The sequence below is a fragment of the Indicator indicator genome, chromosome 22, assembly GCF_027791375.1.
Source record: "Indicator indicator isolate 239-I01 chromosome 22, UM_Iind_1.1, whole genome shotgun sequence".
Classification (NCBI taxonomy): domain Eukaryota; kingdom Metazoa; phylum Chordata; class Aves; order Piciformes; family Indicatoridae; genus Indicator; species Indicator indicator.
Window position 1 is genome coordinate 13,796,284 of NC_072031.1, and position 25,495 is coordinate 13,821,778.

Here is a 25,495-nt window from a genome sequence, read left to right on the forward strand (position 1 = left end):
AGCCCCAGATATTCCCACACGAGCCTATTCTCCCAGCCAGACCTCGATCCCAGCTGCAGACACTCCAGCGAGCGAGAGCACTGGCATGGAATCATGGCAAGACGCATCCCACACTGCAGACACCACTGAGCACAGATGCCTATGGCAAGTTCCTTCTTGCACATGGTGCAAGGACATGAAGACACCTGCAGAACTCCAGGAAGGGGACACGATCCAGACCTGCCATCCATCACAGGGACACCTGCACATAGCTTAAGCTACTGGCACTCAAAGAAGCATTTTGGTACCAGTTGCACTCCTGGTCCCAGTGGGGCAGCTCCCTGCCTGTGTATCTTATCCTACCCAGGGACAACACAGGGTCAGCCTCAGTCCCAAATGTTTTCAGAACTATCAGAGCCCACCACAGCCCTGGACTGCAGAAAGTGGAGGAGGAGGAACAGAGGGAAGGGTTGGATGAAGAACTGTGTGCTTAGGGCATCTGAAGAGCAGATGAAATTCCTTCCAGCTGCCCAGTGTAAGACAAGCTGTCATGGAGGTTTTCCAGCTGCTGTGCTGAAGCAGGAAGCACAGTGCTAACAAGCAGCTTTACATGCAGTCTGAGCTAGAGACAGGTTCAGATGGACAGGCTGGGGACCCTGCAGGGCAGTGTCACCACCCCAGCTGGTTAGCAGCAGCAGAACTGAGCTGATGCCATCAGCCAGGCTCCAGAGCCACCTGGCACCAGACAGCCCTTCCTGGTGCCACAGCAGCAGTGCTGCCCATGGTAGAGATGTAAGCCCAGCATAGGGGCTCAAAGCACATCCCAAAGCTTTGCAGGTGGAGAAACTGAGAAATGGGCAGGTACACAGACTTCCGTGCATCACCCAGCTGACCAGCAGCAAAAGCAGAGAGACACTTGCACCTCAGCACTGGCTTTACCAGCAGCAGCATTTTCTCTTGCTAACTGCTGGGAGAAGCTGCCTGGGCTGTGTTTACCTGACCTCCTCCCTGTCAGGAACCAGAGCCAGGGCAGGGAGGAGAGAGTCGAGCCACAGCCTTCCTCAGGATGAACCCAATGCAAATTCAACCTGGAGGCACTGCCAGAGCATCCCTTCCTTCGTGCAGCCCTCCAGGAGCAATGCTGATGGGCTGGCTTAAGCCTCACACAGAGCCCAAAACTTGCTGCCCTGCTGCCCTGGGCAGGACCTGGAGCTGAAGCTGCTCCCCAGAGCAACAAGCAGCTGCATTTGCAGGAGGAGGCCGCAGGCAAGTCACTCCCTCCTTGGATCTCCGTGCCAGAAAGTGATGCCAAGGGGAGAAATTCTACTGCAGTGAGCAAGGCACAGCTCACCCCAACCATGGGCTTCTGCCAGGAGAAAGGGAGGGGAAAGGGGGAAACCACAACCATCTCCATCTGCCTGGGGCCAGAGCGTTTGCTGAACCAGCGTAAGATCTGCTTCACCCAGGGACACGCCAACAGGTCTCAGCAGGCTGAGCCACGCTCCTCCAGCCGACTGCCTGCCTGGAGGTGTGCTGGCACCACAGCACAGGCAGGGAGGTGCAAGCTGGCAGTGCTGCCAGTGCCAGACCTGCTGTACCCCTTTCCCTTCCCTGCCACGCCAAGCAAGCATGCCCATCAGTACAGCCGCTGTCCACCCAGGAAAGGTCCCACCAACATGAACTGCATGCAAGCACTTTGCCAGCATGGGCACATACCACCCAAAGCAGCCCAGCTCAGAGGGTAAAAGGCTTTAGGGGGCAGCATGTCCCTGCTCCCATCCCCCTGTGATGCTCCAGTGGGTGCAGAGAATGGGAATGGAGCAGGGATGCACACCTGTCCCCCTACTTCCCAGCTCCAACACAACCAAACCTACCTGCTTGGCACAACTGAGACATAAATCACTAAGTGCTGTTGGGAGAGGAACTTAATGGGTGCAGATGTGTCAACTCCGTTGAAAACATCTTCATCTCTGCTCAGCTCTCCAAAATGGCACAGGCAAGGGAAGAGGTATGGCAGGGTGACTCACCACCGAGAGGGATGTGACTGATGGGGAGATGAGATACCAGCAACCACACAAACCACACATCAAACGTCTGGAGGCCAGAGGTCTCGCCAGAGGAAGCAGGAGGGAAACGAGCCCCACGTGCTCAGCCTGCTGGGGGTTTGCCCAAAACTCCCTGGGAGGAGGGAGCCACCAGAAAACATTGCCTGGCCAAAGTGATGAAGGTGGGTGGGTGGATTTGCCCATAGCAAAGCAGGTTGCTGCATGCCACCAGTCACTCATAACCTGCAGGATCTCTCCATCTCGGCTCCCCTGGTCCCCAGGCCTGAAACCCAGCCCCAGCTGGATGAGTTGGCCAAGGCTGCGTTGTGAAAGAGCCAGGCAGGATGGGGACACGCTAGGGCTGAACGCATCTCCCCCACCCCATGGACACAGCACTGGCCAATGAGCCAGCCTGCACGCCTGGTGCAGCACCTGTGTGCACCAGTGCTGGGAAAGCTGCTCCACACCAGCTTGGCTGCAGGAGACCGGTCGGCACCTTCACAGCATTCCCATGCTGCCATCCATGCTGACTGCCAACGCGGCAGAGAGGTGATGGCTCACTCGGGCACCCACCAAGGGTGAAGGACAGCAAGTGGGAGGTGACAGAGAGACACCACTCAATGCAGAATTCACTCCCTCCACTCAGTTTTCCAAACCAGCTGGCAGCACCAACACACCAGGGAGAAGCAGCATCCAGGAAGCCTCTGCTCATGCACAGAGCACCCCCACCTCAAAGGGAACCACACAACGGGACCCAGCTGTGTGACAGCCTTGGTGGCCTGGGCAGGCAGGAAGCTGGCCACGTGTGATGCCAGTTGCAAAGCACACCCCAAAGCCAAGCCATCTTTGCCTGAGAAGCCACAGCTCTGTCACCACAACCTCCAGCAGCCCACGAGAAGTGAAGTAACTCTCCCCCATCAGCCCCATCTGCCCGTTACAGGTTTCTGACTCTTAGGAAATATTTCTAACTGCCAGCATCTCACCCCATCCTCCCTGGGCCATGATGGAGGGACACAGTGCCAGGAAGCAGGCATGCCACCATGCAGCGCTGGGCAAGGGGCTGTGGCAACAGAGGGGCCCTTGCTGAAAAGCCTGGCCCCAAAGTCCCTCTGGTCTGAGCCCAGACGGGCTGGGAAACACAGTAGGGAGGCCTTGGGTTTATTTCCATGGGATGTTTTCAGCTCTGGACACCCATGAGAGATTTGCAGCCCTGTTACAGCCAGGGTCTCAGCTGGCTGCTGGGCTCTGGCATGGAGCAGGAGCTGCAGCCGCCCTTGGCCGGGAGCACAGTCACCTCTTCCCCCATTCAGCTCTCAGAGCCCTACAGGCAGCCAACTGGGACAGCAGTCCATGCCACAAACAGCTGGATAAATGCTTTTGTCCTCCTGAGCTCCCTTTCCCTGGCGGGGATGGAAGAGAACTAGAAGCCCAAGCACAGCAAGTACCCACTGGCTGCCAACCCCCACAGGGCTCCCTCCCACTTCTGGTAGGAATGCCACACCAGGACCAGGACCAGGACCAGCACCAGGACCAGCTGTCCCATGCTCACTATCATCACTGCATCCCTGATTCTCTCCCTGCAGAAGCAGCTTCCCAAAGGGGACTCTTTTAGGGACCCCTCCTGCAGCACACAGCTTCCCACCCCTGCCCCACGACACAGAGGAACACAGCACAGCAAGGTACAGCTGCAGCTATTTCTCCTGCACACCTTTATGTCTGCAAGCAGCTCAGCTCCAGGAGTGCTGACAGGGTGAATCTTTGCCTGCTGGGGCAGCTGCAGTGACACCCAAGGCACCAGAGCTGCCTTGACTCCGTGCCACACATGAGGCACACCCTCAAACACACCAAGGCACCTGGACCACAGCCTCACCAGTGCCAAGTACAGAGGTAAAACTGACACCCCCCAGATCCGGAGCAGTCAGATGGATTTAACTCCCCATTTCATTTCCTAAGAGCCACAGTGAGCTCGGGGAGAGCATCCTCCAGCAGGAGGTTCACACTCCTGGCCTCTGCCAGCCCAAACACCACCGTGCTGCTTTCCTTCAGCTGCAGGAATCACCACCTTAAAAGCCAAGGCAAGTTCTCCTCCCAGCTCAGTGCAGCTCCCCATTGTTTCCTCTAATTTTATTTTCTTCCACGTGGGAATCTGTGTTCAGGCTCCTTTATTTTTAAGTGGCTCTTGCTCAATATTTACTACTGCTCAGAGCTGTGTCAGCACAGGAACACCATGCTGGGTTTCCAGCAAGCCCTCCTGCAGCCACTACCCTGTGCTGGTGCTGTGCCATGCCATGATTTCAGTGCCCTGCTACCCTCATGGCAAAGCACCACGTTGCCAGGCTCCTGCAGCCTAGGGCACCAAAGGGCAGGGTGCACACACAGAGCAAGGGGGGGTTCCCTGCCTCCAGGGAAATAAATATCAGGCTAAGCCCTACTGCTCACCTCCTCCTCCCCAGAGAGATGGAACAGCCTCAGTGCTCTGGATTCAGTGGAGGAGGAGAAAATGGGAAGTAGTGGCTGCAAGGTTCAAAGGATAGGTGCTCCTGCCCCGGCTCTGACCCCCAGCATCCTGCAGACTCAGTTTCCATCGGGCAACAAAGCAAATGCAATCTCAGGTGTATCAGCACCTCAGGGCTTGGGGCCACAGGTGAAGGACATCACTGAAATGCCCTGAAGATCAAAGAATCCCAGCATGGGGGCAGGTCAGAAGAGACCTCTGGGGATCACCTAGCCCACGCCCCCTGCTAAAGCAGTCACCCACAGCAGGTTCATCACAGCCAGGATCATCAGGCAGGTTTGGAATCTCTCCTGAGAAGGAAACTCCACAACACCTCTGGGCAGCCTGCTCCAGGGCTCCAGCACCCTCACAGCAAGGTTTTTATCCATGTTCAGATGGAACCTCTGGCTTCCAGTTTGTGCCCATTGCCCCTTATCCTGTCACTGGACACCACTGAAAAGAGTCTGGCTCCATCCTCTTGCCCCCCACCTTTTAGTTCTTGCTGAGCATGGACAAGATCCCCTCTCTTCTCTAGGCTAAAAAGCCCCAGGTCTCTCAGCCTTTCCTCCTCACACAGATGCTCCAGGCCCCTCAGGACCTTTGTAGCCCTCCACTGGACTCCCTCCAGTAGTTCCTTCTCTCTCTTGACCTGGAGAGCCCAGATATCCCACAAGGTTACCCACCACCTCCCTACTGGCAGCATCTTCATGGAGGGCAGTGAGAAGTTACCAAGGTAGGGACACAAATCCCTCTGCAGAGGGTAGGTGACTTTTTCTCCCACTGGAGGGGCCAGGACAGAAATCGTCTCCCTGGGACCCTTGACATGATGAGCAGCCAGCCCAAAACAGGCAGTCTGGGAAGCACCAACCAGTCCCACATTAACCCCAATGCACAAACACTCCAACCAGCATCAACACTCCTGGGCCACTGCTGGCTGCTGCAGCAAAACCTTCTCCTCTGTGTCCCCAGCCTGAAATCCCCCATGTTGGCTGCCTCTCTTTCTGCTGGCATAATTAAACCTGACACCCCAACAGGGGTCCACCAAAACCTCCAGGCTCTCACTACACTTACACAGCAAGAATCAACTCAGTGGGCTCTTCAGCTCCATGTTTACTAAGGTGCTGCATGGAAACGAATAAAGAGTCATTTTAACTCTCAAACTGATTAGCAGAGCCATCAGGAATGCAGAAGGTGGCTGCTAGACTGTAGTCTTGCCTTCCTTCCTCTCCTGATTTTCTAGGACAGCACCCAAATGTCTTTTTCTCTGTTCCATTCTTCATCACAGCAAAGACCCTCCAGCACAGGGAGCCTGGGGATGACTCTGCTCCCAGCACCAGCCACACAGCTTCACTGCAGGTGCTTCTGCTCCTTCCTACACACAGGAATTTGACGCACCCCATTTCTGTGGCTCTGAGCTGCTGTCCCGTCCCTTTGTTAGCAAAGAGCTCAGAGCTCCTTACCCATCACTGGCAGGGCCCTGAGAGCTACAGGCACTTGGTGGGGGGAGGCTATTGTGGGATGGCACCGGGATGCTGGTCCCCACATCACCTGCACCAAGTGCCTGCCAGCAGCAATTAAATCAGCCTTCAAAGAGAGATCCCAGCTTTCCCAGCACCATTAGCCATGCCCTGGAGGGAACACAGTCTATTTTCAGCCACAATGACTTAAGACCAGGTCACCAGCAGGTTAAATGGGACTGTGCAGCATTATCTCCCTGCCCTCCCATTGAGAAATTAAACACCGCTGTGTGACGGGCAGCAGCCAGCCCTGCAGACACACGCCAGGATGCCCACTGAAAGGGAAATGCCACCTGCTCTCCTCTCCCCTCAGCTTCCCACGGCTGGCCTGGTCACCCACTGCCCTGGCTGCCTCCCCTATGCGTGGGGTGGTGACTGGGGGAGCTGCTGTGATATCACCCCCAGGTTTATCCCTGCTTGACCTCCTGCCCAGCACGGTGAAGGTTCACAGCCAGGGCAGTCCCTATCATGCCCAAGACCAGGAGTGCTAGAAGGAGTCTCAGCAACCCCCATTCTGCAAAGCCAAGTCCACATGGTGCCAAACCAGGACTCTTCTCTCACTCCTTCCTCCAGAAATCAGCTGGCTCAATTGCAAGTCCCCAGGCTGGAAGCTGCCCCACACCACTGGTTTCACCAGACCCACCAGAGAGAAGGCATCTCCCCACAGCAGCTCCATCTGTCTGTCAGTAGGTCCACCACCAAAATCCAACTAGTCACCATACCACTAACATCTGGTGGGGAGTTGACATCTGGATGTGGGTTTGTTTTGTTGCCCAGGCCCCTGCCAGGCACAATCAGCACGAGCCAGGACGGCTCAAAGCCCTGGGAGATGTAGCCTCCCTCCATCGCTGCTTATTTTAACCCTTCTTTGCAAAGCACCTGTCACAGCTCAGCATCCCCTGGGAGCTGGCCTTGCAAAGGGAAACTGAGGCATGGAGTGTCCCAGCACACTGATCAGACCTGAGCACCACAATGCCAATGTGTGCACGCTCAGCACACAGCCAGCAACCACCACAGAACCACAGGCAGCACAGAACACCCCAGTGCTGGAGTGAAGGCATTGCCAATGCCTCAACCGTGCTGGATGGGCTCTGGCTTCACAATTCCCACTTGGACACAGCATGGCTAGGATGGCATAAGCGCAAAGCAGAGCCAGAGGTGCCCCCATGTAATGCTCTGTGTGCCATGGGGGCAACACATCCCCCTCCCAGAGCCCCCTGCTGACCTCCACAGATTCCGAAGGGACCAAAACCACCCCAGGAGAAATTCAGCAACGAGCTGTGGCCATCTGGGTATGGAAGAACAAGATCCAAAGATGAAGCACGATCCCGTAAGCCTCTTTTCTTTAGGAAACCTTTCCCTCCAACCCTGCACTCAGCCCCCTTCCCTTCCAGAGGCTTCTGCCCTCCCCACATCCTCCTGAACACCAGCCCACACCACCTTTTCTGCACCAGCACAGCACCAAACCATGAGGCAAAGGGTTCCCTGCGGCCAGCGAACACCCAACACCACACACCTCAGCCAGTAACAGGAGACAAATGCAGAGGCAAATATTATGGTGGTGCAGTTTAACTCCTGATGAATTATGCAAATCTATATTCAAACTGAAGCATAGCCTTTGGGCTCCTGACAAACTGCCAACCCAGCCCCAAGTTCACAAGGCAGGGACAGCCAGCCCCCCATCAGGTGAAGCACTAGATGGATGTCCTACGTATGTACAGAGACACCCAGCTAAGTCTTTGCACATCTCAGCTAGGGAGACCAAGGAGCCCCTGCAAGAACGATCCAAGAGTGACCTCTGCATTTCTCCTTCCTCTCAGCTGTGTTCCACCTGATCAGGGAAGGACACAGAGCTCTCATGTCCTCCACAAGATGGAAGCAGCTTGGGTTGATGGTGAGATTCAAGGCAGGGATTCAAGTTAAAATTCACCATGGCTGGGGCTGGGAAAGAGTGGAGGCAGAGGGGAGCAGGAAGGCAAAGCCTGAAACGCTTGTGCCAATATGAACGTCAGCCCTGAGGCTAAGGAAAAGATCTGTCCATAAAATAGTCACAGGGAGGGCTCATCTGATGAAAGCAGGAATTTCCAATCCCACACAAACCTGAACACCCGTTAAAAGCAGCAGAAGAATGGCCACTTTGTGTCACTAATCTCATTAAGGAGAAAGCCCCACGGTAGCACTGGGATTGCAAAGGGAAACCCCAGCAGGGCATACTGTGTGTACTGGGAGCCTGGCATGGTATGCCAGTCCAGCTCCCAGTGTGCCTACTCAGTTTCTGGTGTGCCTTCTTGGCTCCTGGTGTGCCCGCCTGGTTCCCGGTGTTCCTGCCTAGCTTCTGGCACGCTGGACTTTCACCCACAGCCCGGGAAGGTACCTGCACCCATCTGTACTTGCCTGCCCACATCTTTACTCACTGGAGTACTACCCATTTGGCCTGCATGTGACATGGCATGTGGGACGTCTCCCCACCCAGACCAGGACAGAAAACACCAGGATGACACACACTACGTGGAGATAACACAGGCTTGCTCCATTCACACACTGCGACCAGCACTGCCTGCAAGCCAGCCACGAGCTGAATCTCTTCAAAACCATTTCAATTTTTTTTTTTTTTTATTAAAAGCAATTAAACTTAACATATTAAAAGCATGTTCAAGCCATGGGGAATTCTGCTGAGAAGAGATCGGGGGCAGAAAGGGAAGCACGGGCAATATATCTAACCACCAAACGTAAAAAGGGCTCTTTGCTGGCAGGAATGCGGCAGGGGAAGATGGATGGTGGCAGAAGCAAGAACAACCTTTGCAGAAGTTGCTGGGGATACAGATCCAGACAAATGGGGTCGAGTGCCTTAAAAAAAAATCTGCTATTCCCCTAAAAGGGCAGATTTTCCCCCCAAACATACCACATCACTCCAAGCCCACCATATTCAGCTTGCCTGCCTGCATCCAGCCTCCTTCAAAATGGCTCTTTGGCCACTGCTACGCTGGCAACAAAATTTATTCCCAAGGTCAGTTCAATCCTTCTGCTGTTATTTCAAGTCTGGCTGGATTTAAACAAAACCCAGCCTCGGATAAACTGAGCCCTCCCTCAACCGCCCATCACCTCCCTGATTTAGAGATACCAAACTCTCAACTACCTTTTCGCTTCCCATCACCGTCAGCGACAACAGCTGGAGAGGAAAAGGGGAGAGCATATTGTGCACCCAACAGCTGATTCTCACGGTGTGGGGAGAGACCTCAACTGTCAGTGCCGTGGCAGTGCCATGCAGCGTGGCTCCTGCCTCCCCAGCCTCCCCGGCCAGCGTTCAGGGGGCTGGGGACAAGGGCTTGGGGTGGTTGCTGTCTCTTTGGTGTTTAGGAGCTGGAGAGGGGGAAATGATTAAGCCAAGCAAATAAATAGCAGAGCGAGATGAGAATTTTCCCCAGAGTCATGATGCCTGCAGACACCCAGCTGTGCCATCCTGGAGCAAAGCCAGCCAGGAAGGTGGGGATAGGAGGAAACCCCCAAATCGTAATAGCTGGGGAGAGGACCACACTGGAGCACTCCTCTCCCAAACTTTGCCTTTTTAAGATCATCCCCACCTGGAAAAGCCAGCAAGAAGCTGCCACAGTCGGACGCAGTGCTTGTCCCTCACCCCAGCCCCGTGGGTAGGGAGCTCAGGGCTGCCCTCAGCTCCCTGCCCACCCCAACTCCGCCTGCGTTTTGGGGTCAGTTCAGAGCCTGCTGCGCTCTCCATTTCAGCAGTGAGACAGAACAAAGCACTCCCTTGTCCTCAGCACCTTGAACAGGCAATGCTGGATCGCATTACCTAACCCAGACCAACATCTCCTCGTCCCGGCAAGGCAGCTTTCGTGTCAGCACATGCCAGGCTGGCCCCGATTCCCTTGCACCACCTCCCGCCCCAAGCTTTAACTGGACCAGTTCAGTAGACGCTGAAAACACACAGGGGCCTTGTTTCAACTCGTTGGGCGCTAACCCCAGTTAAAGGAGGTGATCCGACAGCCTCCTGCCGGTCGCAGCTGCGGCCGAGCCGCGAGGCTCACCTGGAAGGCTGCCGTGAGGACGTTAATTCCTCTTAACAATGTTCATTTCCATATTCATCAGAAGATGGTGAAACGACAAGATGGGGCGTTATTTGCTATATAATTATAAACTAATTTCAGCTTTACCCTGGGTTATCCTAAGAAGGAGATCTAAAATTTCCCTTACGAAAGCCCTGCTCTGCTAACCACGTCTGCAGGAAGATTAATTCCCGGTGATTTCCATTTCTCTAACAGCTGTTGTGCTGGGAAAGAGCAGGAGCCGGTCCCCAGCACTGGGGACCTGCTTGGTGCCCCATGTTACCCCCAGCTAGAATTTCTAGCACTAGTACCTCCTCCAGATCAAATTTTCCCTGGCACACCATCAGTCAAGGCTAGGAACGGTGGTTGCCCAACCCCACCAAGGAGACTCAGTGCTGAGTGGGGGGCATGAGAAGGGCTGCCAGAACCCATGCTGATAAAATACATCTTTATCAGCACCACGTATCAGGGGCAGGGCCAGGTTCTTGCCCATTCAGCTGGGAAAGGTATTAGAAACCCTAACAAAGTGGAGGATCCCGCAGGACCTTGCTCTGAGCAAGTTTACATCACCACATTGGCCCTTGGGCTCTCGTCCGCAGTCCAAGCCCAGGATCTATGACACCACTTACCACTAGTTATAATGGGAACTTCAATGGGTGCTGAAAAACAGACTACAAAGTCCTTCCTATGCCACCCTGCAACCCATCCAACCAGCAGGACTTTGGGAAAATACCAACATAACAGAGAAACCATGCTCCAAACATCCCAGGAGCACACAGCAGATGACTCCCAAAAAACACCTAAATCCCGTTTTTCCTCCCATTTCATCCCCAGAGCAAAACCGAAGAGGCTGCTCCTGCCTTGCTCACAGAATTGGCTGCAGGCCCGTGGGAGCTGCAGGGGCATCACTTAATGGCAGAGCGCTTCCTCCGCCCCCGGGGATGCCTGGTGTAAACGGGAGAGTGTGACGGGTCCAAGCACAACATCCCTGCCCGGCACAGGCCAACATCACCTCCCCAGGCACTGCCGGACAAGCACGCTCACTGCTCTGCTTGAAAACACATATCAAAAAGCATCTAATTTCACCAGGGCCCCAAGGGAGGAAGGAAAAAAAAGGCCTCCGCAGGCAGGTCTCTGGCCGCGGTCGCATTCCTGCCGGTGTTACGCAGAGAGCACCCCTGCCCCAAAGAGCCCCCAGCGCTCAGCCCCTCGCACCACCCCCTGGGCGGGCAGGGATGGGGGGGGGGGAACCGCGATTTCAAGGGCCATTAAACACCGATGGTATTTTCCTTGCAGCATCAAAACGTGACCAAAAAGAGCCGCGTCAAACCACAGCCAAAAATCCCGTCACTGGTACGGGAGCCTTACTGCTATTCCCCAGCCCCGGGCAGGGCTCGGTCCAGCATCGTGTCAGCGCAATCCTGGGGTCTCCTACCAGCCAAGAGATTTTAGCATGGATGCAGTTTCATGAGCAAATTGTGCTTCTGCTGGCACTGCCGACGGCAAAGCCTCCTCTACAAAATCTGCAGGCTCAGCAGAAGCACCATTTTGCCATTATAAGGATGGCTACAGTGGGATTTTGCTGGCACAGCAAAGCTACCCTTGAGGCGGGGGAAGGGTATTTTGATTTTTTTTCTCCCCCCTACGCTGCTACCTGACCCAGATATCTGGAAAACTTCTCTCTGGGCACGGAATGGTCCCCAGCCCACTTTAAATCCCTGCATCTGAATGCAGTGCTAATGTGGAAGCAGGAAAGCTAGCGAACCCAAACCTCTCTCCTCTGCCTGACCGATTTCCTCCCAGCCGGCACTCCCGAGCTCAATTTAACACAAAGTCAGCTCTGCTCATACAGGTGTGTTCCTTTTCCCGGGCACTGGAAAGCATTTCTGAAACGTGTTTGAATGGAAGAAGCTGGGCATCCTTTTATCCAAACACAGATACATTCCAGTAGCCCTCCCCGTACATATCCCACCCAAGGAAGGATCCCTCAGTACACAGCAAAAAAAGGGCAGATTTTTATAATTATAATTTTAAACTCAGTCTTTTTGGCACGCAAATACTATTTGCTCGCACACAGACCCGCTGCTTGGCAGGGACATGGTCCCACAGCAGCCCTTCACAATTACATTCGAGGGAGTCTTTTCACCTCCCCCAAAACACAGAAGCTGCCAAGAACATCGCAACCGCCGCAGGATGGAGCCGAGCCCAGGACACTCACTTGGACCCAAAGACAGTAGGGCAGGGAAAGAGCACAATAATGAACCCCCCGTATTTTGAGCGGCAAGCTGCAGAGCAGAGTGAGCTTCTGCTTTAATGCACTCGGCCGTCCGACTCCATCGACTGCAGCCTCTTTTTAGGCAAGGGCTTCCTGGCAAGCTCGACTGCTGCCAGGGATAAAATTCCATTTCAAACAGTCACTTTCCTCCCACGACAGAGTCTGTCGGGAGCACCCTGCTGCTCCCCAGCCCCCTGAGCCCCACTGCCCGCCCCGGGGACAGGGAGATGGCAATGGGTGAGAGCACAGAGTGGGGCACTTCAACCTCTGTGTGCTTCCAACAAAGGGGCTTCTGTCCCCATCCTTTCGGCATGCACAGCGGCATATGAAACGCTACCACAGACTAGAAACACCCCAGAGAAAAACCAAGGGTCTGGGGGTCACCGGACACAGCCCGGTGCCTGTGTTTTGATGCTGGGGCAGAGCCTGGACTGGCACCATGAGCGGAGGGTCTGAGAAAAACAAGGAGTTGGTGCCGGCGATAGAAGGATTCTCAAATATGTCCAATCCTGCTATTTTTACAGGGGCTTATTTATTTTAGGAGAATGCTGGGACAGATTCAACAGCCTCTTTCTTCAGCCCAGTCGGTATTTAAAGATCAGTTTGAACTGACTCTATTTAAAGGCTTTGCCTCCTGCCCACTTTTCTTAACCCCCTTGCACAAGCCTTTGCTTTCCGCCCCTCCAAACCCCTCCTTAAAACAAAACAGAGAATAAAAACCACAACAACAACAACAAAACTCCACACGGCAACATCAACGTTGTGAATTCAAACCTACAAAGGGCCCCTCCTAGCAGAAAACAATCCCTATTTCAAACAATGCTGTTGAAGCTCCACAAAAAGTACTATTAACAATCCCAGCCTATCCCACTGTTAGGGTATAATGGGAATTTTGATTAATTGTAAGGATCTTTTTATGGTAGTTTCACCCTGTTGTGAATTGAAGCCGCTGACACCAAGCAAGCTTTGGGAGCAATCATCCCAGCTAGCATGCAGGGAGAGCTGAGCACCCGGAGGAGCTGTCAGGCATAAGGCAGGATTTTCCAAAGAGTTCACAGAAACAAAAAAAAAAAAAAAAAAAATACATTAATATATATTGGAAAGATCTGAAAACTCATTCCCTCTGTGTCAGGCCCTGAATCTGAGGCTCGCTCCCAGCCCAAGAGCTCACGGACGGCAGCACGGAGCAGGGCTTTGTCGGCTTGGCTGGAGTTTGTCGCTTCCCTGCAGGGCTGCCTGGATTTCAGGGAAGCACCAGAAAAGGAAAGTTTGGGAGGGGAAATAAAAAGAAAAAAAAAAAAAAGAAGACAAAGAAAAAAAATCAACAACAAAACCCTAACAAAAATCAGCAAAAAACCAGTACAACAACCTATACTGGGTTTGGCTTGAGATTGTCCAGACAGATTTTTGCAGTGATTGTATTAAGCTTTAGCAGAAGGGGGAGGAAGGGAGGGAAAAATACCCAGGGAAAAAAAAACGGAGGGGGGGAAAAAAAAGGAAAGACAAAAGGGAAGGAAAAAAGAAGGTGTTTGCCCATGTGCTTGGCTTCATGAAGCCGTTCGTTTTACACCTCTCCTCCTAGCACCTGGGAAATTGGCACTGCCACCTAGTCTAAAACTAATAAATCTTTTTCTCTCGATTCGGGCTGCTTCCTTCTCCGCAGATGTTGGCAATCAGGTTTGCAAATTTCAAAGTCATTCATCCCGGGCGGCTGGGAGAAAAGCAGGTTTATTATTGCAAAACCTGTCACCCTCCCAATGCCTAAAGTAAACTCCGAGTCACCTCTCCACGCCCAGGGGAAAGAAAGGAAAAAAAAAATAGGGAAAAAAAAAATAGCCAGCGAGGGAAATCAAACGGTCAGAAATCCCTCGCGTCCTTCCCGGGAAAGCTCGGCAGCTGCCCGGCAACACAGCGGGCAGCAGAGTGGGTAGAGTCCAGCCTGCCAGTCGCTGGGAAAGGGAGCTTGGAAAGGAGTTAAAAATAAAAATCCCTAAAAAAAACGAAACAAAAAACACACACAAAAAAAAAACACTGCGGTGGAAGCAAATAAATAAAAAGCTGACAGTGGGGAAAAAAATAATAATAAACCTTGTACATTCCAATGTCTGGTTTTGTTTTTTAAACGAAGAGGCAGTCGTGGGACTGCCAAGGAACGGAGCGCGGCGAAAATGGAGGAAAAAAAAACAGAAGGAGGGAGCAGTCCCTGCATACAAGTTTGTTTGCAGGTTTAAAAAAATAATTAGCGACGGGGGAGGGGGGGGGGGGGAGTGGTGGAAAAAAAAAATAAAAGGGCACCACACCAAAATTCTCCCTGCCGGCAGCGCTCCGGGGGCTGGCGGGGACTGCGCCCGGGCTCGGGCTGCACCGTCCTCCGCGGAGCGAAAAATCAGCGAAACTGCCCCGTTTTGCACCACTTCCCAGCCCGCCGGGATGGTTTTGTGCCCAGGCACCCAATGGAGCAGTGCAGCGTCTTCCCCTCCGCACCCCGATCGGCCCAGCTTTCCCGAAAATTCCCATTTATCCCCGGGATTTATTCCACAAAACACCCGCAGCCGCCTCGGCGAGGATTTTCCTCAGTGCCAACAAGACCTTGCGCTGGGAAGGGGGAATTTTATCGGCTAGGCGCGACTTTTACCCCCCCCCTCCCCATTACCCTATTTTTTTACCCTATCACCTTACTTTTTCTCATTTTCTCTACTTTTTCCTATTTTCCTCCATTTCCCTATTTTTTCTCTAACCCTCTCTTCTCTTTCCCATTCTTAGTTTTCCCCTCGTTCTCCATTTTTCCTCCCATTCCCTTACTTTTTTCCCAATCAAGCCAGGCGAAGCACAAAACCCGTGGGGAAAACACATGAAAAAGCTGCAAGCAAACATCCAAATTTTTTTTTCTTTTTTTGCGTTTAAAGCCCCGCCAGTCCCGGGAGTCCGCAGCACAAGCGGAGAGAAGGGGAGGGAAGGCAGAGGGTGGACGTGGAGGTCAGCCGGGGGGGGTCCGCGGAGCCTTACCCGGGTGTGAGTGCAGGCTGATGCCCGATGCGAGGAACTTGCCGGGCTGGAGGGCGGCGGGAAGCCCGGCGGCCATGGGACCGGCGGCAGGGGCCAGGCGGCCGGTGGCTCCCAGTCGGTGACTCTCCATGGCCAGCCCGGAGAGCAGCGGAGGGGGACCGTGAACCGAACGGGGGGGCCCAAAATCTCGGCCATCCATCATCCACTCGTCGGCTTCAAGGAATCTCCCGGATCGCTGTCGGTGCCCGCCACCGCCTTCCCCCCCACCCTCCCCTCCCGCCCCCCACCCCCCTCCTCCTCCTCCTCCTCCCCAAAAAAATCAGATGGTTTTCAAAAATAAGGCGTCCAAGCGTCCCATGGCGCGGTGCAGGGAGCCAGCCCCGGCGCGGCGGTCTCGGTGCTGCCTGCAAGAGAGAAGTGAGGGATGGTGAGAGCCAACCTGCCTCGACCCCCCCCAAAAAAAACATCCCTCAAAACCCAGCCGGCACCTTCCCCACCGGGGCAGGGAAGGGGAGAAGGGGGAGGTAACAACAATCCACGGAAAACTCGTGGGAAAGGACGGGGCGGGGGAGAAGTAAAAGTATTTTTAAAAGGTTTTTTTCTGAAGGGGTGCTAAATTTGTGTCCCCCTACTAAAGCGGGGAGAGCCCCCGCCGGCTCCCGCAGCCCGGCTCCGGCGGGACGAACCCAGTGGGGATGCAGCACGGCATTCCTCCCCGGAGCGCAGGAAAACAAACAAGCAAAAAAAAAATCCAACAAAAAAATATTTTCAAAAAATCTCCATTTTTCCACTTTCCCCCCTCTTTTATTTTTTTTCGTGGAGCTGTTTTATTCCTCCAAAGGCCTCACCCGGGAGCGGGGAACTGGCGATGGCACCCGCCGGGAAACGAGGCTCCGGCGGCGGCATCGCTTCCCCAGCCTCGCTTCTCGCCTCTTTTCCCCTTAATCCCAAGACTCCAAACCCTTGGAATTTTCTTTTCTTTGGATTATTTCCTCTCCCCTCCTTTTTGGAAAAAAAATATTTTAAATTATCTGTATTTGTACTTGCAGACTGATGAAGCGATTCCCCCACCCGTCGGGTTTTACATCAGGACAGTGAAAAATAATAAACACGGCGAAGAATAAAGGGGGGAGGGGGGATTCTCTGCCTGTCCCCCCCACCTCCGCCCCGTCCAGCGCTCCAGAGCCCCGGGAGCCGCCGCTCCGCTCCGCCCCGGCCCCGACGCCCTTCCCCGGCTGCTCGCCGGCCGCTGCCAGCACGGGGGGGTGAGGGGGAGAGGGGTTGCCGGGCCAAAACATTATTAACAACAAGTCCCCCCCCCAAAAAAAAAAAAAAAACAGGAGAGAAAATATAAAACATTTTTTAAAGCCAGACAAAAAGCGGCGGGATTTTTCTGATTCGGGTGGAATTTAGGCATTTAATTAAATTGAACGCTGCCTGCGTGGCTGAGCGGGGCGAGTCTCACCCCGGGGCGGCCGGATCCCGCTTGGAAACTACTAAAATGCGGGGGAAAAATTGGCTAAAAAGACGTAAAAAGCGGGTTGAGGGAGAAGGAAGCGGGTATCCGGAGAGAGGCAGGGGGAGACGCGACGTTCCCCGCCTCAGACCTCGGCCGGGCTTCCCTGTGGGGAGGGAAGCGGCTCCTACCTCGGCGCGGTCAGGCCGCCTGATCGCGGGGCATGGCGGCGGTGCGGGGCTGGGGCGGGGGGTGCCGGCTCGCCGCCCTGCCCGCAGCCCGGCTCCGCTCCGCTCCTCAGAGGCAGCAGCGCGGGAGCATCAGCAGCGGCAGCGACGATGAGGAGGAGGAGGAGGAGGAGAAGGAGGAGGAGGCGGCAGCGGCGGCCGCGCCATGGAGCGGCGGGGCCCCGCCGAGCTGCAGCATCGCCTCCACCCTCCCCCCCAACACACACACACACACACACACACACTCACACCAACCCCCCCTCCCCGGGCTGGCCCCGCGCGCGGCTCGGCGGCGCTTAAAAAAAAATTTAAAAATTAGAAAGGAAAAAAAAAAAAAAAAAAGGCGCGGGGCGGGAGGGAAGGAAAAAAAAAGAAACAAGGGGAAGAAAAAAAAAGAACGGCGGCGCCGGGGCCATGAAACACGCATTGTTCTCCGCGCGCTTGGGGCAGGTCCACCGCACCTTCGCGCCGCTCCATTGGTCAGTCGCGCCGTCACTCATCCGCGGGTAAACAGGCGGCAGTTTCCAGGCTCCCCGCGGCTCCTCCCCTGGCGGTCTCGCTCCCGCCGCCGTTTCGAGGCTCCCCCTTCCCCAGCTCCCCTCAGCGCTCTCCCGCTCGTAGCTGGCGGCGGTTGGCTTGGGAAGCGGCTTCGGGGTGTGTGTGTGTGTCCCCTCCCGCTCTTGGGAAGCTGCTGGGGGTGTGAGTAGAGGGGAAGGGGTGTGGGGGGGAGAAAGGCCGCCCCACGACCCTCTTTATTATCTGCGGAGTTTCAATCGTTCTCCCCGCCGGGGCCCGGGCGGAGGGATGTGAGGGTTTTCCCCCCTCCTCGGGAAAAGCGGAGGGGGAAGTGCCGGCAGGGCCTCTCCCACGGCCCCGCCGCGGACAAAGCGGCCTTTCAGGGAAAGGGGGAGCGGGGGCGGGGAGGGTCCCCCCTTCCCTCCCTGCGAGCCCCGCCCCCCCCAAAATTTAAAAATAGGGTGAATAGGCTGGAGGAGGAGCCCACCTCCCCCCCGTAAGATTTAACCACAATTCTGTTTTTTCCAGCTGGGTTTAGCGCTAGAAACAGGCGGGAGAAGCTGCGCTGCCCGCGGGGAGGGATAGGGGGGGAGGGCACGGCTGCCCGCCAGGTTTTGAGTTCTTCCTCGCCGTCCAGCCCAACTTTTACTTTTCCCTATTCTTCTGTAATTTTGCTCTTCTACAGTTAGCCCAGCGCAGCACCGAGCATCTTGGGGGAGGGGTGGCAACACCACCCCCAGCCTTCCAATCCACCGCCTCGCTTATTTATTGAATCAAAGATCGGCCCTTACAAGGGGGAGGTAGGGGGGGAGAATCGTTAATTTCATCTTGGTGTAATTTTTTTTTTTTTTAAATAGTCACCCTTAGGACAGGAGAGTTTCGAGGTGTCCAGCGGGGTAGGAAAGAAGAAAAGCCCTAGAAGGGGAGAAACAGCTCTAAAAGGGGAGAATGAGACCAAAATATGAGAAAAAAAACAAGCCCTAAAAGGGGAGAATGAGCCCCAAATAGGGAAAAATATTCCTCCATAGGAAAGAATCAGCCCCCAAAGGGGAGGCTGGAGGCCCCCGGGTTCCCCCCGCTCCGCGACACCCCCCTCACCACCGCCCACCTCCCCGGCGCTTTCTTGCTTATTTTTAATCGTTTTAAGCAAAACGGCGGCGCATTTCTTGGAGAAGCTCTCACGCTCCGAAGGCTGCTGTGTTTGACATGGAAAAAAAATATGTGTGTGTTTTTATTTATATCTTAAGAGCAAAACGCGGCTGCGTCAGAGGCGAGCGCTCAAACCCCGCCGCTTTCCAGGAGAAGGGTTGTTTTCCTTATCTCCTTTAGTAAACGAAAAAAATAAAAGGCGGGGGGGGGGGGGGATTGGGGAAGGAGGAAAAAAAATTAATGGTTTGATGGCTTTTATGTGGCTTTAAAAGCATATTTTATAAATGTTTAATGCCTTCACGCCCGGACCTCCCCGCCGCTGTCCCCGGGCCGGGGGGCTGGCATGCCATAAATCAGCGAAATGCTAATAAAAATCCCGGGTGTGGCGGGGGGTGGGGGTGGTGGCAGGGACTCCCCCCCTCCCCCTTTTTCCCCCGCGGCTCCGGCCCTTCCTCCTTCTCCTCCTCTTCCTCCTCCTCCTCTTCCTCCCCCTCCTCTTCCTCCCACAACCGGGAGCCATCTTGTAGCAGGAGCTCCGGGCTGGGAGAGAAGCGCTGCTGCAAAGCACCGAACTATCTCCCATGCCCCCACCAAAAAAACAAAACAAACGAAAAAAAAAAAAAACCCAAACTTCCCCCGCATATCTATATTATATCTATACATCCATATTTTGATGATGATGATGATTATTTTTTCCCTCCCAGGCGGGATGCTGCTGCCCTGGGCGCAGCCACCATTTTTCCACCATTTTCCCTATTACCCAACCCCCCTCCATGTTTTTTTTCCCCCATTTCCCCAAATAAGAGCACACCCCCTCCCCTCGCTGCAGCTGACCCCCCGAGGGCGGAAGGGGTGAACATCATTAAAAGGGGGGGGGGGGGGGGCCGCGAAAGTCCCAGGAAAGTTTGGGGCGGGGGGAGGAAGAGAGGGCGGCCGCTCTCCCATTTTCCCCGCACAGCTTTTTCTCAAAAAAAGACTTTTTTTTTTTTTTTTTTTTTTTTAATTAAAAACCTATCGCGGGGGGAAGGTCGGAAGCAGTATTGCCTTGCCCCCCACCCGCCCTCCGTCCTCGGTGCCGATGCCCCGGGCTCCAGGCTGGTTCCCACGGTGCCGCCCGCCCCCGGGCCGTCCCCCGCCCCGGGGAGGGGGCACCCCCGCCCGCCATCCCTCCCCTTGCGTTCGTTTTCTTAATTTTCTTTATTTTTGCCTTTTTTTCTTCTCTTTTTCTCTTTTACTCTCGTTTTCTTTTTGTACCTTTTCCCCCTTTCCCGTTTTCCCCCTTTCTAATTGCTTTTTCTCCTCATTATTCTTTTTTTTTCTTTTTTCCTCCTCCTTTCTATTCCTTTTTTTCCCTTTTTTTTCCTCTCCCCCGCCATCGCCCTTCGAATACGGAAGCCTCCGGGCCAGCCCCTCCTTTCCCCGTACCCACCGAAGCGGAGGGGAACGGGCAAGAGCCGGTGGAACGGAGCGGAGGTCACTGCCCCACACCGGGCATTGCCTCCTCCCGCTCCCCACAACCCTGGGGATTCAGGTAGGACTGAGGGTCGGGCTGGGATTTGGGGTGGAACCTGCCTGGGGACTTGGAAAGCAAAGTGATGAGTCGCCCCCAACCCCAATACATTATCCCCCTTTTGGGGAGGCAAGACCAGTGTGGAAATTTGAGGCAAGGCAGACTGATGCCCCCCACTCAAATGCATCTCGCCCTGTTTTGGGATGGGGAACAACAACCTGTCTGGAGACTTGGGAGGCAAAACAAACATATATCTACCCCAGGGCATCTTTCTCTGTGTGGGGGGGGCTGCCAAGGTTTAGGGGATACATACTCCCCTTTTCACTGCAAAGCCAGCGCTGGACTTTGCACGCGCACACACACACACACACCTTAAAAAGAGAATCGAGTCTGACAGCAGGGTCCTGTTCCCCGCCACACACACACCCAGATAAAACCCTGTGAGGGCAGAGGTGGAATTTAAAGGCAAGGGGCTTCCTGCTGGGATTTATCCCCATGGATCCTGGGGGATTTATTCATCAAGGAGGGGTCAGTTAATTCAGAAACCCGGGGGTGTCTCCCAACCTTCTTGTCTGCAGGGAAAGAGCTGCTGTCCATGGGAGTGGGGGGGTGGTTCTGATGAGGAAATCCCTGGGGAAACAGCTTGGGAACCAAGTGAAGAAATCCTGATTAATGACCAGAACAGCTCAGGATTTTGTTTTTCTCCATAAATCCTGGCTGATTATAAACCCCACAGTCAGCATGGCTGCAGCCTTTGCATGGGGTGGGGAGCAGCCCCAGAAATCCCTCCCTCTGCGCCCCAAGGGGCTGTACCAAATGTCTGGGGCTGCAGCATCCTCATACCATGTCCCTGCTGGTGTGAGAGAAGAGTTGGGGGACACACATGGGAAGGGGTTGGTGCCCCCTCCCCACCATTCACAGCAGTTCCAATCCCACAGCTCCTGAGTTTTGGAAAGCCCGACATCTCCCCCACGGCAGCCTGCTTCTCCAATCCAAAGAAAGCCTGCTGATCTATTTTCCTGACCCAGCACAGGAATGGGGGTGGGAGTGTATGTACAAACCCACCCTGCTTTTCCCCTCTGTCACCTGCACACCCACTCGTGTCCCCCGTAAACCTTAAGCTGAGATCCACCGTGTCAGGACCTGCCCTGTGCTGGGTACTTCTCCCACCCTCCATGAAGCCCCTAACACCACTGCTCACAGCCAGACTGGATCTTTGATAGCTCAGGGTGGGTTTATTCTATTTCCCCCCCCCTTTTTTACCAAATAATAACCTTTTTTTCATGCGAGGTCAAGGAGGGAAAAAAAATTAGAGAAGCACACAGAGCCCATAGAGAGCTCTGAGAGGAGCACAGCTCCCAAAGCTGTAATTACTGCCTGCGCTTCTCAGCTACGGCCAGGCTGCTACATTGGTTGCAAGGCAGAGATGAGGCAGTGACACCTTCCAGCTGAAAAAAAAAAAAAAAAAAAAAAAAAAAAAAAAGAGTGCTGTAGCAGAGAAACGTGCATGGGAAACCTCCCCAAAACCTACAATCCCTCTTAACACCCCCAAGTAGTACAGGGTCTTCATGTGGGGGAGTTGAAAACAACCCTGCATACAGGCTCCAGGGGAACGCCGAGCTGGAGTGACAAGAGATTCTACCTCAACACACTGAACTGGGGGAACTTTTATTCTTTTCTTCTCTTTTTTTTTTTTTTTTCCCCTTGATCTGTCAGTTTAATCAAAAATAACCCTCCTGGATGCAGGACACGAGCGAGGGAGAGGCAGAAGCATGTGCTATTTTGAGGGCTGATAGAAAATAGCTCCCCTTGGCTCCAGCAGTTCTCTGCAGCCCAGCCCACAGGAGCTGCAGGTACTTTTCTATGCATACAAAACATTTTAACATGGAAAATATTCACAGCTGCTCTTGCCGTTTTGACAGGGAGGGAGGGCGGAGGGGGGGAAGGGAGAAGGAATCGTGGGGCATGTTAAGGAGATATTAAAAGCTGTGGTTTGAAGCTCCTAAAAGCATTTACTCAGCGGGAGATCTGCAGAAAGAAGTTTAGAAGTTAATGGCAGACTTGTGTGCCTTTGCTCTGTCCTTCTTAAAATTCACCTCTCCTATCTGCTTCTAATTTAAACAAGCAGAGCCCTCCAGGAACTGGAAAATCCAGATTTGCAGCATCTCCCAGGGAAAGACGATTTCCTACGTGCTCCCCCAGCATGAGGGTCCTGCTGAAGGTTAAACTCCTGAGTGCCTCTGGTTTTGCACTGACTTAATCTCCTCCTAAAATAAAAGACTGAGGGAGTGCTGGTGAAAACTATCCCCACGTTACCAGCCAGTCCCTGGCTTGGTCCCATCCCCTTTCTAGAGCCAGGCAGGGATTAAATGCTTGTCCCCACACCGTGCCCTGGCCTGTGTCAAGCTTCTCCACCTGAAAACAAGGTAAACCCATCTGCCTCCCCGGGGTACATTAGCGTGGCTTAAAATTAACACTCACAAATGCATTTTCCAATCCCTTCATGAAAGGCACCAGAAGCTGTAGGTGTTACTAGAGTAGATCTTTCACCTTTTAGCAGCTGTTAATTGCCATTAAACCCCAACATCCTCAGCTTTATGGGAGCAGCATCTGAATTTCCATGGTGCAGAGCCTGCGTCTGCTCTTGGTCTTGCTCTCCTGCACGTGCCAGCCTGCCACGACAAGGGGCAGTCACTAAATCCTACCCCACTATTCATTATCTGGGACCCATATTTGGAGTTCCCTGATGCCAGGCTTTTTCCTTTGCCCTCCCCACCACGCCACAAGTCACTGCACAAGATATGCCGTTGTTGCAAGAAACTCAACCTCCCCCTGGACTTGCTAGCAGAAAAGAAGACTGGATGCAAAACCTGTTCCCAAAAATACCCCCTCAAGATGCAAGCAGGAACCTGCCCTCAAGGAAATGGGTTCCTGAGGCTGAATCTGGCCTGCAGCTGCCAGCAGAAGCACAAGCTGGGTGTCACAGGGATGGGAATAGCTCACTGTGATGAAGGCACCATAAATCAAAGTCATTAACAGGCAGGGCCAGGGAGAAGGCTGCCAGCCCTGCCATGCCCCATCCTGCTCTGCCCTACCATCCCTGCCCTGCCAGCAGCCACCACACTGGGGGCTCCTCTTCCTACTCCCTTTGGGCTCCATCTGCAGCATCCCTCCATCACCTTGTGAGCACTCCTCCATCACCTCACAAGTGTTCCTCCATCACCTTGTGAGTACCCCTCCATCACCTCCTGAGCACCCTTTCATCACTTTGTGAGCACTCCTCCATCACCTCCTGAGCACCCTTCCATCACCTTGTGAGCATTGCTCCATCACCTCACAAGTGTCCCTCCATCACCTTGTGAGTACCCCTCCATCACCTCCTGAGCACCCTTCCATCACCTTGTGAGCATTCCTCCATCACCTTGTGAGTACCCCACCATCACCTCCTGAGCATCTCTCCATCACCTCACAAGTATCCATCACCTCGTGAGCACCCCTCCATCACCTCATAAGCATGCTTCCATCACCTCATGAGCATCTCTCCATGGTCTTGCATTTCAGGATACAGACAAGCCAAGTGCTAGACAGAGGAGAAACCCATGAGAAGATGATGTGGCAGGAGTTTTCTTCATGTCCAGGAAGCTGCTGGCTCCTCATACCCCACCTGGGTGTTTTATGCATCCACCCAACAATCACAGCCTCCTGGGAGCCTCCAGCAGAGCTGGGCAGCAAACCACTGATGCTAAAACAGTGAGATGGATTCAGCAAGGGCAAGAGGGGAAGAATCTGCATGGTTCTGAGCTCTTGAGCATCGTTAGGCCCCAGTGTTTCCTTTCATCCCAAACCTCAACCCAAGGAGTTGTTGTCAGTGGCTGGCTCCTGGGGCTGTCCCCTCTTTGTTCCCATCAACCCAGTCCTCTGCATGGCCGTGAGTGGAGCCAAGGGGGAAGGAGCAGTTGGTCAAGACAAGCCTTTTCTGCTCCACAAAGCTCACCAGCCAGCAGCACTGGGCTTATAATTATTATTTCCTTAAAGACGAGCACAGCAGCTCTAGACAAAAAAAGTCTCCCCTTGTCAGAGCTGGAATTTGATGTCCTAACGACTGTTTTTGTACCGTGCCTGTTAGAGGAAAGAGCTCGGCAGGAGGGGGAAAGAGAGATTTAATTATAGAGCTGCATTGTGATTTTGCACACATAGCTGGCTGTTGTAATCAGGTTACAAGTGTATCTGATTTTCTTGCCTCCCCTCCCTCTTCCTCTTTCTCTCTCTATTTTTCTTTCTTTCTTTTTTTTTTTTCTTTCTTTCTCTCCCTTTTTCCTTTCGGTGGTCCAAATTGGTTGCTTATGTTTGGGTGTTGCAGAGACAAGCTGTTATTTGGCTTCGCTGAAGATCTTAATCAAGGGAATAATGTTTCCAAAGAGCCTCACTGGAGAAAGCCAGTGGTTCCCAGCTCCAGCAGCACCCCCTGAGCTGTGCTGGGCACTCGAATCCCACCATCCCTGGGGCTCCCCTCCCACCACCACAATAAGGGGGAACACACATAGTCATCTGCCCCCTCCATCCTCCCCACCAAGTTCCTGTGCATCCAGGACTCCCTCAACAGAGGCATTTGAAGAAGAGAAGTCCTATTTACCTCTGTTGAGTTGGGAGGAGGAAAAGAAGAGAAAAGAGCTGGTTTAAAACCAACTCTACATTTTTCTACCCCAGGCAAGTGATGCCACACTTGGACTGGGGACTCTTGTTGGGTTCATTTAGGAACCTATTGTTGTCCATGTGAATTCTTTTTTACATTTCAAATAACAGGATTATTTCCCCAGGGGGTAATATCCTGTAATTTGAACACAATAATGGGAATAAATTACTTACTTAGAACTAATAACGACAGTCTGATTCCAATATATATAGGAACTGTAACAGCTTTGGTTAGTTAAAGTGTAATTGTGTCAACGGATGACATTTTCTTTCAAAGGAATCTGAATGACTTTTAATTAAATTTGCTGGGGGTGGGGAAGAGAGGGAGAGACATGCTGAGAGATCTCGGCTGCCAGGGCTGCTGGCAGGTCCCAGCCGTGATGCCCCAAGACCAGCATTGCTCCAGGCCAGGCATGGTCCATGCTGAGCATCACCCCAAGCTGGGCATCACTCCACGTTGGGCATCACCCCACGCTGAGCATCATCCCAGGCCAGGCGTTCCCCCAAGACAGGCACCCCCCATGCTGAGCATCACTCCATGCTGAGCATCATCCCAAACTGAACATCA

The 25,495-nt window shown here is 53.8% G+C and overlaps 1 protein-coding gene across 1 annotated transcript in view; it reads right to left on the reverse strand.

The window, feature by feature from the left end:
• TNRC18 (trinucleotide repeat containing 18) overlaps positions 1–15,579 on the reverse strand; it is a 56,955-nt gene extending 41,376 nt beyond the window's left edge. The window contains exon 1 of the mRNA XM_054390810.1: positions 15,378–15,579. Coding sequence (XP_054246785.1) covers positions 15,378–15,579 — 202 coding nt within the window. The remainder of the gene's footprint in view (positions 1–15,377) is intronic.
• Positions 15,580–25,495: the final 9,916 nt, after the last annotated feature.